The 15,767-nt window shown below is 41.4% G+C and overlaps 1 protein-coding gene across 50 annotated transcripts in view; it reads right to left on the bottom strand.

The window, feature by feature from the left end:
* RIMS1 (regulating synaptic membrane exocytosis 1) overlaps window positions 1-15,067 on the bottom strand; it is a 527,235-nt gene extending 512,168 nt beyond the window's left edge. For all 50 annotated transcript variants that reach the window (XM_030555702.1, XM_030555709.1, XM_030555712.1 and 47 more), the window contains exon 1: window positions 14,551-15,067. In XM_030555702.1, coding sequence (XP_030411562.1) covers window positions 14,551-14,714 — 164 coding nt within the window. In that variant the 5' untranslated portion in view covers window positions 14,715-15,067. The remainder of the gene's footprint in view (window positions 1-14,550) is intronic.
* Window positions 15,068-15,767: the final 700 nt, after the last annotated feature.

Below are 15,767 nucleotides of genomic sequence, written 5' to 3'. Positions count from 1 at the left end.
TAAGGATAAAATTTCACAAGACTGAATAAAAGATTTATGAACCTCAGTATTATTAAACGCACAATAAAGTCATACAAGCTGGCAACACTGCAAGTTTAATAACATCTCAGCTTTGCTGTTGTCCAGTTTTGTGGCCATTCACCACCAAGATATTTCTCCTGGAGAGGCTGCCTCCTGGTACCCCAAGAACTGCTACAGCATCTCTAATGGGTCAGTGTGAAAAGCAAGAGGGTCTCCCAAAGGAAGATATGCAAAAGGAGGGTGATCTCAATAATTTCAGGATGGGAGGGATGGGGGGAGGGAAGAAAAACAAAACTTGGGAACAACTAAATCTATACTCAGGCACCCAGCTAATGGTCTGAATTTCAGACATGCTGAGCACCTTCAGCTTCAAATGAGGTCAAATGCGTAAAGGAAAGTATAATTTTATTTATTCCTATGTATAAAATAATTTGTTTTCCATCACAGCTATATGGTGTGGTGAATCATTTAGAAAGACTACTTAAGGATACTGTTCACAGGTCCATGAGCAGCTAGGATGCCAATCAGAAACTACTGTTTTGTCTTTTTCACCATGCCTTTTCTGTGCATCTCACCCCCCTGGATTTCATAAAGTACTTCTCCAATTCCTTAAACTGAAAATGGGCAAAGTTAGAATTAAACCAATCAAAAACTGAATCCAATGACAAGACCACACAGAGACCCTAATTTGCATCTTAGTCATAATTTAGCAGTATGTGTACTCTGTTTTTTGAGTCTTTGATTTATTTTCACATAATTAGTTCCATTAGTAACAGAGTTTATGAGAAGAGGCAGCATTGGAAGACTCACTGCAAATGCTTTTCTATTAGCTTACATTTTTACTGAAGGCTCCGTTTTTAAACAGAAATAAAATACTGACAAGAGTACAGAATGTCTTTTTTCAGCCAACTCCATCTTTCTGAGATTTCATTTTGTAGGAACTCACAGTGACTACAACGACTGGAATGGGGTAAAAGAGGAAGAATAATTGCTTTTGTTCCTGAAATGTGAAAAGCCAGGCTACGGGCTAAATATAATATGCCTGCGTCTAATGACTGATAAGCTGAACAATTGTAAGGTATATAAAACTGAGAACTGTAATGAGGTTTAAAAACCCCATACTGAGCGTAGGAAGAAAGGAAAGTAGAGTCTTCCCTGCTCACAAACAAGCAGGCTGATCACACCCTTGCACAGCTGCCAGAACTGCCAGTCACGGAGACATGCACCCACAGCTGTGACCAATAAAGAAAACAAGCCTATAAAGAAGGGGGAACAGAAAGGCCTGGGATAGTGGAGGGGTAACAGCCCCACACCAAGCTGCCTATGAGAAACTGACAAAAGGAGACTGTATGGAGTTTAAGGGCTGATAAACTCTTAACTTAAATTGAGTTTAAGGGCTGATCTAATTGAAGGGGGCTAGTTAGGGAAAAGGTGGGACCCCTACAGAAACTGCACCAAGTGCAGCTGACAAGATCTTTAAAGCAAAACACACATTTCATAGGAAAATATTCACAGATTGCAGGTAACCTTTTACACCTGAGAAAAAGACAGATGTATAAAACACTGTTAGTCACAGAAGGGTGCTGGCTATATCAGCCTCATATGGCAGTAGAGGCACAGACTTGAGTGCTATATTGTTATCAGTTGAGTTAATTTTCAACTCTGAGACTAAATCAGGAAGCATAACTGTATTACAAAATATCCTTTGAACATTCTTCCAAGATGATATAGTGTAATACGCTTCAGGTTTTAAAAATAATTTGTAAAGTTAATTTATAGTAGTCATGAAAGGTGCTAAATTGGCAGCTCTTGTGAGGGGGCAATGAGTACTCAGCACTGCACAAAAAGCACTCAACACCTCAAACAATAAAGCCTCTGGAGACTGGACTCCTTGATTTAACAAGGATAATAAAGATAATAAGGTGATAATAACAGCATGGATTTGTCAAGAATAAATCATGTCAAACCAACCTAATAGTTTTCTTTGATAGGGTAACAAGGCTTGTGGATAAAGGGGAAAGCGGCAGATGTGGTATATCTTAATTTTAGTAAAGCTTCTAATACTGTCTTGCATGATCTTTTCATAAACAAACTACAGAAATATAGCCTAGATGGAGAGACTACAAGCTGAGTGCATAACTGGTTGAGAAACAGTTCCCGGAGAGTAGTTATCAGTGGTTCACAGTCAGGCTGGAAGAGCATATCGAGTGGGGTCATGATGATAACTTGCACCATGCCCTAAAGACCACTAAGCTTTGGCTCTATAGGGAGAGTTCTGCTTGGCAAGTTCCAGATATAAGGACCCTTAACTGAAATGGGTTGGTCACAAGTCCCCTGTTATCTATATTTGGAGACTAAAACCTTATGTGTCTCTGCTGATCTGAATTCTTGTGGCAGTGCATGAGGAGAAAGACTGTATCAGATATCCAGGATGCAGGCTATGGGACTTTGCAGATCTAAGTTGACATCTTGAATTGCACCCAAAAATGAATAGCAAGCACACACAGCTGACAAAGGAAAGGCATAATATATGTTTTCTGGCCACATATTGCTCCAGCTGAAGCTTCCGAGTTGTCTTCAAGTATAACCCCACGTGGGCAATGCTGCAGTAATCTATCTGAAGATGACAGAAGTCCTGGATCACTTGGACAAGACTGAGCTGAGAGAAATGTTGTCAACACCTAGCCAGATGCAGAAGGAAAAGGATGTTCTTGATCAACAAAGTTACTTGAAATTCCAGAAGCAGTTTATCCAAAAAGCTCTCCCAAATTGCAAACTCCTTGAATAAAAGTTGGACAAAATCCGACAATAATGAGTGTCATTGTCCTTACTATTCTCAAGATCCTTCCTCCACCCAATTAGCATTATTACCTCTATCTAACCCAGATTAAGCCTCAGACTGTTTACACTCATCCAGTTCCCAATCAACATTAAATCCTGGGAAATCAGACAACACCTGGGTTTGATAAAAGAGACAGCTGTGTGTTATCTACGTGTGATTGACATTCTGCCCAAAACTTCTCCCTCTCTCTAAGTGGTCTCATATACAGACAGAACAGGAAGAATGTGGTTTTATGATGTGCTTGTGCCCAGACTGGACTGAAATTACTGCTATATTTCACATAGCCCATTGAAAACTAATGATGACTGCAGGAAACAATCAGGATGTAGAGATGGTCGGATCTGTAGATCATTACTGTTTCCCTGAGCCACCAGTCCATTTACATTCATGTTGATTCTTATTTTAATTAAAAAGTTTTCCAATAATTTTTGAAGTGTTTTTTTAAAAATTTGAAATGCATGATGCTCTGCTTTTAACTTAACTGTGTACATACAAAATTAGCAAAATAAGTTGTAAATTTATTATATATCAAGGTTGTGGGTTGTGGGTTTTTTTTTGTAAATTTGAAGTTGCAATCAATATTGAATCATATAAAAACACAAGATATAAAAACTATAGTATGTTACCAAAGGCCTACATTCTTAAAATAGATTTTACATTAAAAAAATCAATATTTAATTTTGTCTTGAAACACAGGAAAAATATATATTGCCTTTAGTCCTAAAGGGATTTTCAAATTTTTACATATCCAAAAAAAAATAAATCACTTCATGCATCTTCGAAATCTCCTCCTTTGGAGTGGAATGCAGTACTTGTCTAACAACACAATGAAACACTAGCATACAGATTCACAGAGGAAGTAAAAAAAAATAGCATATGCAATTAGAACTTCAGGAGAAGATAGGTAGACAGAACATATTTAATTAAACTGGATTTAATCAGAGCATAGCTCTGCTTTTGCAAAATGCTATGAGATCTTTAATAAGCACACATGACTAGACCTTGGTTTCATTTCTTACAAAGCTGGGGCATAGGTTTGCCAACTTTCTGATTGCAGAAAACTGAACACCCTTGTCCCACACCCTGCATTTAAACCTATCCCACCAATCACAGAAACAAGCACACCAGCATGTAAGTAGAGTCCTGCACGGATACAAAATATGCATCCGCATCCAATTCACAATCCACAAATATGGTCCATGGATAGCCACAGATTTGCAGGGCTCTCTCTCCTTTGGTACCTAGGAACTTGCTTCATGTAATGAAAAAAAGCAACGTTTTGTTAAAGTGACAACTGGAAAGAAAAGAAAAGTGGGGAGGTGCACTAAATAACAAATTACTTTCACTTATCTGTTTTTATAATAAAGTGCTCATTTAATATTTGGTGTTAGCTGGTGATACTCTGTATTGCCCAAACAGTGCATAAGAGTCACAACCATTAAACAAAATGAAAAACAGAAAAAAGCCTTTTACTTTCCAATGAAAAAAAATTCTACTGACAAAAAGCGTAGCGAAAAAAGAGAGATCCTTTGTAATGTTTACTTTCAGAATTTGTAATACACTCTGATAATACAGTGATGAGCGTGGTACAAAAGGCTAGACAGAGAGAAGGACTGACTGAGCAATTTATGATACCAGAAAGAGACAGGCCAGGGAGTTTTTATAAATACTGAAAATGGAAAAATCGTTCAGGGCCAAAGTCAATAGAGTTACATTGGGATGGCTCAGAGTTTTTACAAGTCCTGTCCTCTCTAAACTGCCTTGTGTATTGTCAGAACACCCATCAACTAGCTGCCTGTCTTGCTTTTCTACCTCTATACATATATTAAAAAATGCACAATTGATATGTTTTTCCAACAATAAAACTGAACTTAGGTTTGCCACCCATTGTCAACATTTCAATAAATGAACAATAGCACCAAAGAAAATACTCAGCTACCATAAATAATGTATTGATTATTGGAATGCTACAATTCAAGCTTTCTTGCCATATTATGCCCCACCTACATCTGTGTACCCTCACTTCATCAGAACACAATTTGGCCTCATTGTGTCAAATGTCACAATGATTCAAAAGAGAATGTGGCAAATATGTAAAATTGTAAATCGCTTTATTTTGTAAATACCTTCATAGGAAAATGTGAATTAAAAACCTAGAAAACAAAATAATGAATATAAATCAAAAATTATTCTGACTATTGTCCTTAGCATATGTTAGTGTGCAACATACAGAAAGCTTGTTAGAAAAAAAGCTATCAGTGTTAACCTCTACATTCCTAGCTGAATAAATATTTGCAATGAAGCATAGACTGCAGCTCTGTATTTTTTCCCCTATAGGACTTAATGCTTTACATATGATATATGTAATACCAGTGGTTCTCAACCAGATGTACACATACCCTTGGAGTTACGCAGATGTCTGCCAGGGGATACATCAACTCATCTAGATATTTGCCTAGTTTTACAACAGACTACATAAAAAGCACTAGCAACGTCAGTACAAACTAAAATTTCATACAGACAATGACTTGTTTATACTGCTCTACATACTATACATTGAAATGTAAGTACATCGCTACCTCGATATAACGCCACCCGATATAACACGAATTTGGATATAACGCGGTGAAGCAGTGCTCCAGGGAGGCGAGGGGCTGCGCACTCCGGTGGATCAAAGCAAGTTCAATATAACACTGTTTCACCTATAATGCAGTAAGATTTTTTGGTCCCAAGGACAGCGTTATATTGAGGTAGAGGTGTACAATATTTATATTTCAATAGGTTTATTTTATAACTATATGGTAAGAATGAGAAAGGAAGCAATTTTTCAAAAACAGCATGCTGTGACACTTCTATATTTTTATGTCTGATTTTGAAAGCAAGTAGTTTTTAAGAAAGGTGAATCTTGTGCGTATGCAAGACAAATCAGACTCCTGGAAAGGTTGAGAGCCACTATATACCACCAAAACTAGCAGTACCTACCACGTCATGGGTAGAAATGTGACAGAATATGTTCAAAAATCTGTAAACCTCCATTGCAAAATACACAAATACATTATTGAAACAAACAAACTGGCTCATTATCACAATTCAAATATTCTAATTATTAAATGCTTGATCCTGCAAAATATTTCTCATGTGAGTATTTCTTACTAATGTCTTTAGCCCATGTTTTAACTCCTTAAGCTATTAGCATGGTTGGATTTTGTTTCCTTCTCTGAGCAATGTAATGACAAATAGCACATAATGAAGTTTGTAAAAATAACTCTAGATTTAAGGCATTTAAAATGCATGATTGACTTGTCATACAAATGCACTTATTCTACCCAAAAATTGGTGTTCATCACCCAAGCACTAAATACAGAGAAAATTATTCTTAAATTCTGAAGAATCACTGTCCTAATGGCTCCAATCTGCCTTCAGAACTACACAATAGATCTCCAAAATCTGAATCAGTTCTGATAGTGGAGGGACCATCAACAGCTTTAACACTAGCCTATTGATGTGCTCAGTTCACCCATGCACCAAGAAGTGCCTGTCCCAAGGTGAATGGCCCTTTAAGGGGGGATAGATCCAGCCCCACTGGTGACACTTTGATTATTTTCTCTACCTAGGAATGCAAGCTAAGTCACAGGACAAGTAGGCCATGTAGCCAAAATAAGCCCTTCTGAGACGGAGATGAAACCAGAAGCCTCTGGAGAGCCAGGATGGAATGACAAAGAAAGGGAGTAGACAGCTTAGAGGGAGAATGCCATGCTGTGAGGGCTGTGGGGACCTTGAGCCAGTCAGGAGAGAAGAGAGGCTCTTTGAAGCAGGGTTGGAAGTTGGCTACTGGTGGGCTGGAGGAGCTGCCCTTAACTACTGCACAGCTCTAGGAAGAAAGGCTGTGGAGTCCCTTAACCAGGAGGAAGTAGCGTACAATGCAAGGAAGGAGGGGTATGGAATCCATTATTCAGGGGAAGAGTTTGGTCCTGAGGGGCCAAAGGAAATTGTATATTTATAAGTACTTAATAAATTGGATGCCAGGCTGGCAGAATATTAAATAATTTGGTCTGCAAACAAGTTATTATAAAGAAGCAAGAGGGAACCGAGGGCAGTGTTCTTAACACATCACACTATGCAATGTAGGGGTATGCTCCAGGGGTGGCACCATGCCACAGTTCCATGGTTCCTTTTTGTTCATTTAACATGATGGCATCTGAAACAGATACATCTGGGCTCAATACAGAGGTGACAGTCATGCACTCCTCTCGATCAGCAGCAGAGCTAACACTGATTACACTGAATTATTCACAATGAGTGAGAGTATATGGTCCTGTGATTGCAAATGACATGATACAGCTGATATAATGGGGAATAATTCAGGCAGTGTGCTAATATCGAAGTTCAGCATCCAATAGAGAGCTCTCAGAAAGAGTTGTTCTGCACATCCTTGTCTTCAAAGTGGTGACGTTGAAAGACGTTGAAAATCACAACGAGCTTTGCTCATCTCTGTATAGCTAGAAAATATATTTGGATCATGGCTTTCCTGTTCAAAACTCTCTCTGTGGACATCAATATCTCGTATGCAATCACATTTTGAGGGTGATGTTTAATTTATATATACAAAGAATTAAAACATAGTCCCAGATCAACAAGTATCAGTACAAGCATGATGTACTTCAGATAATGCAATCCATTCTCTATAATCTGTTATGACTGGTGAAGAAATGGCTAAGAATCCAATTCAATGCCTACATTCCACAACTAGGCATGCTCTAGGGAAAAATATTCCCCAAATACATACTGGATAATGCAAGGATTAAACATCGGCCCCAACTGGCAGAAGCACTTCAGTCTTCACAGCTGAGGATGTTAAGGAGATTTCCAAACCTGAGCCGGCTTTTGTAGGTGACAAATCTGAGGAACTGTCACAGATTGAGGTGTCAATAGAGGAGGTTTTGGAATTAATTGATAAACTTAACAATAACAAGTCACTGGGACCAGATGGCATTCACCCAAGAGTTGTGAAAGAACTCAAATGTGAAATTGCGGAATTACTAACTAGAGTTTGTAACCTGTCCTTTAAATCAGCTTCTGTACCCAATGACTGGAAGATAGCTAATGTAACGCCAATATTTTAAAGGGCTCTAGAGGTGATCCTGGCAATTACAGACCGGTAAATCTAACGTCAGTACTGGGCAAATTAGTTGAAACAATCGTAAAGAATAAAATTGTCAGACATATAGAAGAACATAACTTGTTGGCCAAAAGTCAACATGATTTCTGTAAAGGGAAATCATGTCTTACTAATCCATTAGAATTCTTTGAAGGGGTCAGCAAACATGTGGACAAGGGGGATCCAGTGGACATAGTGTACTCAGATTTCCAAAACACCTCACCAAAGGCTCTTACGTAAATTGTCATGGGATAAGAGGGAAGATCCTCTCTTAGACTGAGAACTGGTTAAAAGACAGGGAACAAAGGGTAGGAAAAAATGGTAAATTTTCAGAATTGTGCAGGAGGTCAGACTAGATGATCAGATTGGTCCCTTCTGACCTATGAGTCTATGAGTCTATGAGAATGGAAAGGGGTAACTAGTGGTGTTCCCCAAGGGTCAGTCCTCGGACCAATCCTATTCAACTTATTCATAAATGATCTGGAGGAAGGGGTAAAAAGTGAGGTGACAAAGTTTGCAGACGATACTAAACTGCTCAACATAGTTAAGACCAAAGCAGACTGTGAAAAACTTCCAAAAGATCTCACAAAACTAAGTGATTGGGCAACAAAATGGCAAATGAAACGTAATGTGGATAAATGATCGCCATATTTGGGGTCGGGAAGGAATTTTCCTCCGGGGCAGATTGGCAGAGGCCCTGGAGGTTTTTCGCCTTCCTCTGCAGCGTGGGGCATGGGTCACTTGCTGGTGGATTGTCTGCAGCTTGAGGTCTTCAAACCACAATTTGAAGACTTCAATAACTCGGACATAGGTTATGGGTTTGTTATAGAAGTGGATGGGTAGGGTTCTGTGGCCTGCTTTGTGCAGGAGGTCAGACTAGATGAGCATATTGGTCCCTTCTGACCCTAAAGTCTATGAGTAAAGTAATGCACATTGTGGAAATTAACCCCAACTATACGTACAATATGATGGAGGCTAATTTAGCTACAACTAATCAGGAAAAAGATCTTGGAGTCATCGTGGATAGTTATCTGAAGACGTCCACGCAGTGTGCAGCGGCAATCAAAAAAGCAAACAGGATGTTAGGAATCATTAAAAGAGGGATAGAGAATAAGACAGAGAATAGTATGCCCACATCTTGAATACCGCATTCAGTGTGGTCTCCTCATGTCAAAAAAAGATATACTGCCATTAGAAAAGGTTCAGAGAAGGGCAACTAAAATGATTAGGGGTTTGGAACGGGTCCCATATGAGGAGAGATTGAAGAGGCTAGGACTTTTCAGCTTGGAAAAGAAGAGACTAAGGGGGGATATGATAGAGGTATATAAAATCATGAGTGGTAAGGAGAAAGTAAATAATGAAAAGTTATTTACTTGTTCCCATAATATAAGAACTAGGGGGCACCAAATGAAATTAATGGGCAGCAGGTTTAAAACAAATAAAAGGAAGTTCTTCTTCACACAGCACACAGTCAACTTGTGGAACTCCTTGCCTGAGGAGGTTGTGAAGGCTAGGACTATAACAGGGTTTAAAAGAGAACTAGATAAATTCATGGAGGTTAAGTCCATTAATGGCTATTAGCCAGGATGGGTAAGGTGTCCCTAGCCTCTGTTTGTCAGAGGGTGGTGATGGACAGCAGGAGAGAGATCACTTGATCATTACCTGTTAGGTTCACTACCTCTGGGGCATCTGGCATTGGCCACTGTCGGTAGACAGGATACTGAGCTAGATGGACCTTTGGTCTGACCCAATATGGCCATTCTTATGTTCTTATGTTCACAGATCTGAAAAGCTATCCATGCACCCCCAGATCTTGCATTTGGCTCTCACTGAAGAATCTGGTATAAATTCCCTAGTCCTGATTATGTGCAAACTTCTGGCAGTAATTTGAGGTTATGCACGGGTATCTCCAAAAAGAGCAGAATCAAGCCTTTTTGATCTTTGTATCTAATTGGATGGGATTTTATGAAATGTTTTCCACAGTGCAGCCACTGTAGACTAAAATACCCTGCAGATACAAGTATTTTAGTGTAATTTTTCCAAAAAATATTATAGGTTGGATTTTCAAAAGCATTCAGTTTTGGCCAAAATCTGCTCCTATTAAACCAGTGGTTCTCAAACTTTTGTACTGGTGACCCCTTTCACGTAGGAAGCCTCTGAGTGCGACTACTTCTTATAAATCAAAAACACTTTTAATATATTTAACATTATTATAAATGCTGGAGGCAAAGCAGGGTTTGAGGTGGAGGTTGACAGCTCGCGACCCCCCCCCCCATGTAAAAAACTTGTGACCCACTGAGGGGTCCCGACTCCCAGTTTGAGAACCCGTGCATTAAACCCAATGGTAAAATGCCAGCTGAATGCTTTTGAAAATTTCACCCTATTTTCCCAGTCCCCCAAATTATACTGTATACTTTACAGTATACATAGAGCAATGCCCTGAAGAACATTGAGCCTAAATTTACTATTATTTAAACTAATGAAAATCCAGAGCAGTTCCTTTGCTTCTGTGAAGTTACTCTGGATCTGACCAGTGTACAGGAGTGCAGAATTTGGCTCTTACAATTTAATTTTAGATGTGAGCCAGTGAATAGCTATAGCAGAAAGTACAGAAGGAGTAAGGTATGGAGGAATGAGGTCTAGAGCAATATAATCATGTGGTTACTCAGTTGAGATATTTTCATATATAAGTGGTTCAAAGTGAAAACAAATATTGGGCCAAATTCTTTCATGGTGCAAACGAGCAAAATTGCATTGTAGTCAATTGATCTGTGCCCATTTCCACTAGTAGATAATTTGATCTATTTTTTTCACAATATAAGGTACAATCCTATTCAAAAAAATTTAACAACCTTTCTTTTACTTATGTATTAAATGGAAGTGTTAAAAAATGCTCCAAAATATGTTAACTAACTAGTCATCGGATGGAGGTAGAATACAGTATGTTTGACCATTTTATTCCAGTGTCAAAGGAAGCAAACAAGAGAGTTTATGGTACATGGAATGAAAAACTTTACTATTTTTTAAGCTCTTGGAACACTGGCATTTTCCAGACTGCCAACCAATGGAACATTAGGAGGAAAGCATATTAAAAAGATAGTCTCTTCTGCAGAATTTTTACCAAAACCTGGATTTATAACACCCCTTTGCTCTGGGGAGTTTTATATAAGGACCCTATACTTTTCCTCCTCCTTTTTCCCATCCCTCCTGCCAGCCATCAATAACACCCATTAATTTATAGATTCATAGATTAAGGCCAGAAAGGATTACTGTGATCATCTAGTCAGACTTCCTGAATAGTATAACTACAGTGGGAGTTATTTTTATCCTGTGTAAAAGCATGTGTAAAGTGCGGGGGGGAGGGAGGTACAGAGATATAGCTTTCAAAATTTCAGCTCTCCATTACAGATTAGAGCCAGCAGCGGAATCTGGATCTAATTTTGCATTCCAGACTTTACAAAATTCCAGTGTGTTCAGCTCTGAGTCCCACTTCTCATAAAGCTTGCATGTGTACTACCTACAATAAAACTATATTTAAAATATTATTTAGGTTGTAAAGTCAAGCACTTAAAAATTAAGAAATGCCAGATTTACATTTGCCTCTGCAACCTTAATTCTGCCCTCTTGTGCATCCATCTTCCATCCAGAGATATTGGGCAGTAAACCTGTCACTGGTCTAGGAATGAATACTGTCCATTTGGCATCTCAGATCAGCATTACTTTGAGAGGAAGTTCCACATTTCGGATGTGGGTGCTGTGGAAGGAAACATTTCCTTATCAGATTGTTTTAAAAAGAAAACTGATAGCTGTTTGAAGCTGCTCAGACATTTGGAATGTCAGAACCAATCCAGCTGCAGACAAATTAACAGGCAGAGGGCAGGTAACATGGTCTAAGACTCACAATGTATAATATGGCTGTGGAATTTATTACATGGACAGCACCATCATATATGTATAATGCATACACCCTCTCTGCAGAATTAGGGCAGGAGATGCTTGTTCAGATTGTTATCCTATCTATAAAGAAGGGCATGTATAATTCTTACCCCAGAAAAAAAAAGTGTAGTGCTGGCCATATACAAAAAGGACGGTGATTCTAGAAGATATAATGGTTCTGTGCCACATGCAAAATCACAACTAGATGGAAACTACTGACTCTGACCTAATTCCCATGAACCAATGATATAACTAGAAAGCAAAGTTTATAAGCTTTCCCCTTCATTCCATGACTACAGGCTGAGTTTCCAAGTATCTAAAAATCACATTTTTCACAGCCTGATGCAGAGCCTTTCCTGTTATTCAGATGCCTTTGAATAAGAATTGTTAAGTGGACCAAATTACAAGAATTTTTTTTTGGCATCACAAACCCTTTGAATACATGTCTAAAGCAATGTAGAAAGATCCAATTTTCAAGCAGAATCTAAAGGGCAATTTTTAACCTGTGCTAAAAAATTAACTTTGAACAGTGCCCCAAGTCTTTTAGCAAAAGCTTTGAAGATTCCCAGCACCCTTGTGGAAAACATTTTAAACAATGTTCCAGGCTTCACTGATGCTAATATGAAAGAAGCAGAGAAGAAATCCCTTACTCCGCATTAACAATTATAGTACTGAAAATTAGCTTCGCTCCTGACAAAAGTTTGCTCTTGCAGTGGACTTGGGACTTATAATGATATTTTCCACAGAATAAAGGCTAAATATTTATATGGAAGTAGCAATGGGTGGAGGGGTAAAGGATAGAGAATAGGGGAAGCGGAGATGTAGTCTGTAGCATTTGGCCAGAAGTTCCTTTCAATTCTCTTATTATGTATAGAGACCATAAGTGACCCTGAATGTTTTATCCCCGCATTGGCTAGTAGAGTGCAGTTTCACAATCCTGCTCTTCTTCCAACCCCAATAAAGTCTTGATCACACCCCAAGTATTACAGCCGCAACAGCAGTGAACCAAACTCTTCATCCAAACTCAGTTCTCAGTGCCACACCCCCATCCCTAGTCTTGGTCCCAGGCAATAAGCATTACTAGCTAGTGGGCCTCAGTGTACATTTCTGCAGTTACCAGCAGCAGCCACCGCAGAAATGCAAATCCCAGCACTGATCTGAAAGGACAGAGAGAACAGCACAATCAGACACTGCCCTCAGCTTCAAATCACTTGCAATAAATGACACACAAGTTAAGAGACTGCAGGGATTCAATATTTTCATCCATTATAGATTATACTGTTGGCTACAGGGGAAAGTATAAAAACTGGAATCCACACCTTAAAACTGGTTATTTCCAATGCAGCCAAAAGAAAACACCACACACAGCATGTCACACCTTAAGTGCAAGCCACCAGCCCTACCCTCCAAATACACACAATTGAATGGGATACAGTGAGACGAGGACACACCTTACAGGATAGAAAGGTTCTGGATCACATTAAGAGCTTTGCATGTAGTCAGTTACCTATTCTGCCATTTCCATCCAAAAGTGAATAGGCCTGGAAGGTGGTTACAGGAAGAGAAAATGTGATTCTCTTCCTCATGCCACAGTCTCAATCTGTTTAGTCTCATCACTCTTAGGAGGCAATTTAGTAACATTACATTTGAAGCCTGCTCCTAATGGAGAAGGATAGAAAGTGAGGTCGCATAGGTGTTGTTTTGCAAGGAAGAAAGGAGGGAAAGAGATAAAAGGTTCAAGAGACACAGGAGAGAGACTAGTTTCCAAATACGGCATCCATCAATGCTCTGAGCCCCCATCTTTTCCTATGTAATCAATGGGTAAACACCTACCCATTCTCTCCCTAGCCCACCAACACAAGCATACACCTTGCCCTCTGTAAGGAGCAGTATAGATAATTATAAACACACTGTGCTTTCCACAGCAAAACGCCCCTCCACAGCAACATGCCTCCCATCTTTGCCCACAGTACAACAACCACCAGGCAGATAGGAAGATAGCCCAGCTGGAGAAACCCTGGAGGGAGTGGAAATAGCAGAGGAAGAGACAGGTTGCTGCCTGATCCCCAAGTGGCAGGATTGGGTTTACATTTAGCCAGGTGGGGGCAGCATGGTGTTTTTTGAAGGCTCTGTCCTAGGGAAATCCCACCCATTACCCCTCCTGTAACGGGCGGGGTTTTAAGGCCCCCAGAGGAATCGTTCCCAAAATGTGGTGGGTTTTCCAATGGGAAGATCTCCTCTCTTCTAACACACCCCAGCGGAGGGGGGGTGTCTTCTTCCCCTGCGTGGGGGGGAGCGAGACCCCCCTCGCCTCTCCTGGGTGTGGGTCTCCTCTGGTAGACGTCTCCCGCAGGGAAGGGAGGCGGTTTCCACGGGTGGGAGAGAAGGAAGTTCAGGGCCGTGAGGGGAAGCGGGTGGGGGTTCTGCAGGGCATGACCCGCGGCCAGTCTCTGGGACGGGACCCCGCGGGCCTCGGTCAGTGCGGCCGAGCGGAGCTCCGCACAGTTCCCAGAGCCGCTGCCTGGTCCGCTCCCACCGCCAGGACCGACCCCCCCGCCCAGAATGAATGAATGAATGACAGGCGGCTGCTTACTTGAGCATGGCCTCTTCCTTCTCTTCCTCTTCTTTCTGCCGGTCCATCACTGCCATAATGATGTTCCTCTCCTCCTCTGTCAGGTGGCTCAGGTCGGGCAGCTCCTGCATCGGGGGAGGCACCGTGGGTGGGCGAGGGCCGCGGGGCCCCACCGAAGAAGACATTTTTATTTCTGCCTTTTCCCTTACACCTTCTACCTTGGCAAAGCAAAGCCAATCACGCCTCTCCGCCTCCTCCCTTCACAGTGTAGTCCTCTGCTCATCGGCAGCAGCCAGCAGCTCTCCGGCGGCGGCGGCAGCAGCAGAGGAGGCGGGGACCCAGCCTTTCATGGTTGCTTGCATCCACCCCAGCCTGGCTGCTGCTGCTCCCTTTGTTTGCCCAGCTCTAGGAAGGTTTGGGGCTGCCCTCCTGCCTCTTGCATCCCATCCTCCCGGGCGGTAGGAGGGGAAGAGGGCTCGGGATTACAGCTAGTAGACTGTGTGCACAGGCAGGCTGGATGCACAGGGCTGGAGGAGAAGGGCGGATGCTGCTGCTAGCTTTAAGGAGGGGGGGGGGGGGAGTTGGGTGTCAGTTAGGCGGAGTCCAAGCCACTCCACTCCTGGAAGATGCTCGTGCTGTCTCACACTAAGCACCACCAGCTGTGGAGTCCATGGACCTGAGCCACCCACACCCCTGGCGTCCCCTGACTTATCCTCCTGCCACATGTTTGCCAGAATTGCTACTGGGATGATGTTTCCCCTCTGATCTTTCTCAGCTCTCTTTACCTCAATTAATGGCCATGCATCTTGTCAGTCTCCTCAGCTGGTACCCTGCCCTCTGGCCTACCTTGTGCAGGGTCCACCTGCACTTTATCTTGCTGTGCCTAAGCGTTCTCACTGCAAACCAGTGCCATAGGCTGTTACCTGGCTCCCCCACTACAGGTCAACACCCTGTCCTGGCGCTCCCCAACCTTGCCAGGCACTCTCCATCACTTTGTAGGACACACTGCCCAGTCTCCCCTGACCACACACGCTGACCAGACTCCTATGATTTAGGCTAAGGCTGCAGGTACTCCATCTGCGTCCCTGCTTTAACCCAGCCCTGTATTTACGATGCGAGTCTTTTCCTGGCTTCTCTGCTTTCAACAGAACTTGTAGATATTTTCCTTGGGCTCCTAAATTGCAGACTAGCACTATATGAACTCTGCTCCTTCTTCCCCTGCACGTGATGTACGTTTT

This window comes from Gopherus evgoodei, chromosome 3 (genome assembly GCF_007399415.2).
Source record: "Gopherus evgoodei ecotype Sinaloan lineage chromosome 3, rGopEvg1_v1.p, whole genome shotgun sequence".
Classification (NCBI taxonomy): domain Eukaryota; kingdom Metazoa; phylum Chordata; order Testudines; family Testudinidae; genus Gopherus; species Gopherus evgoodei.
Note: the sequence above shows the minus strand (reverse complement) of the source record. Positions and strands in the feature narration are given on the sequence as shown.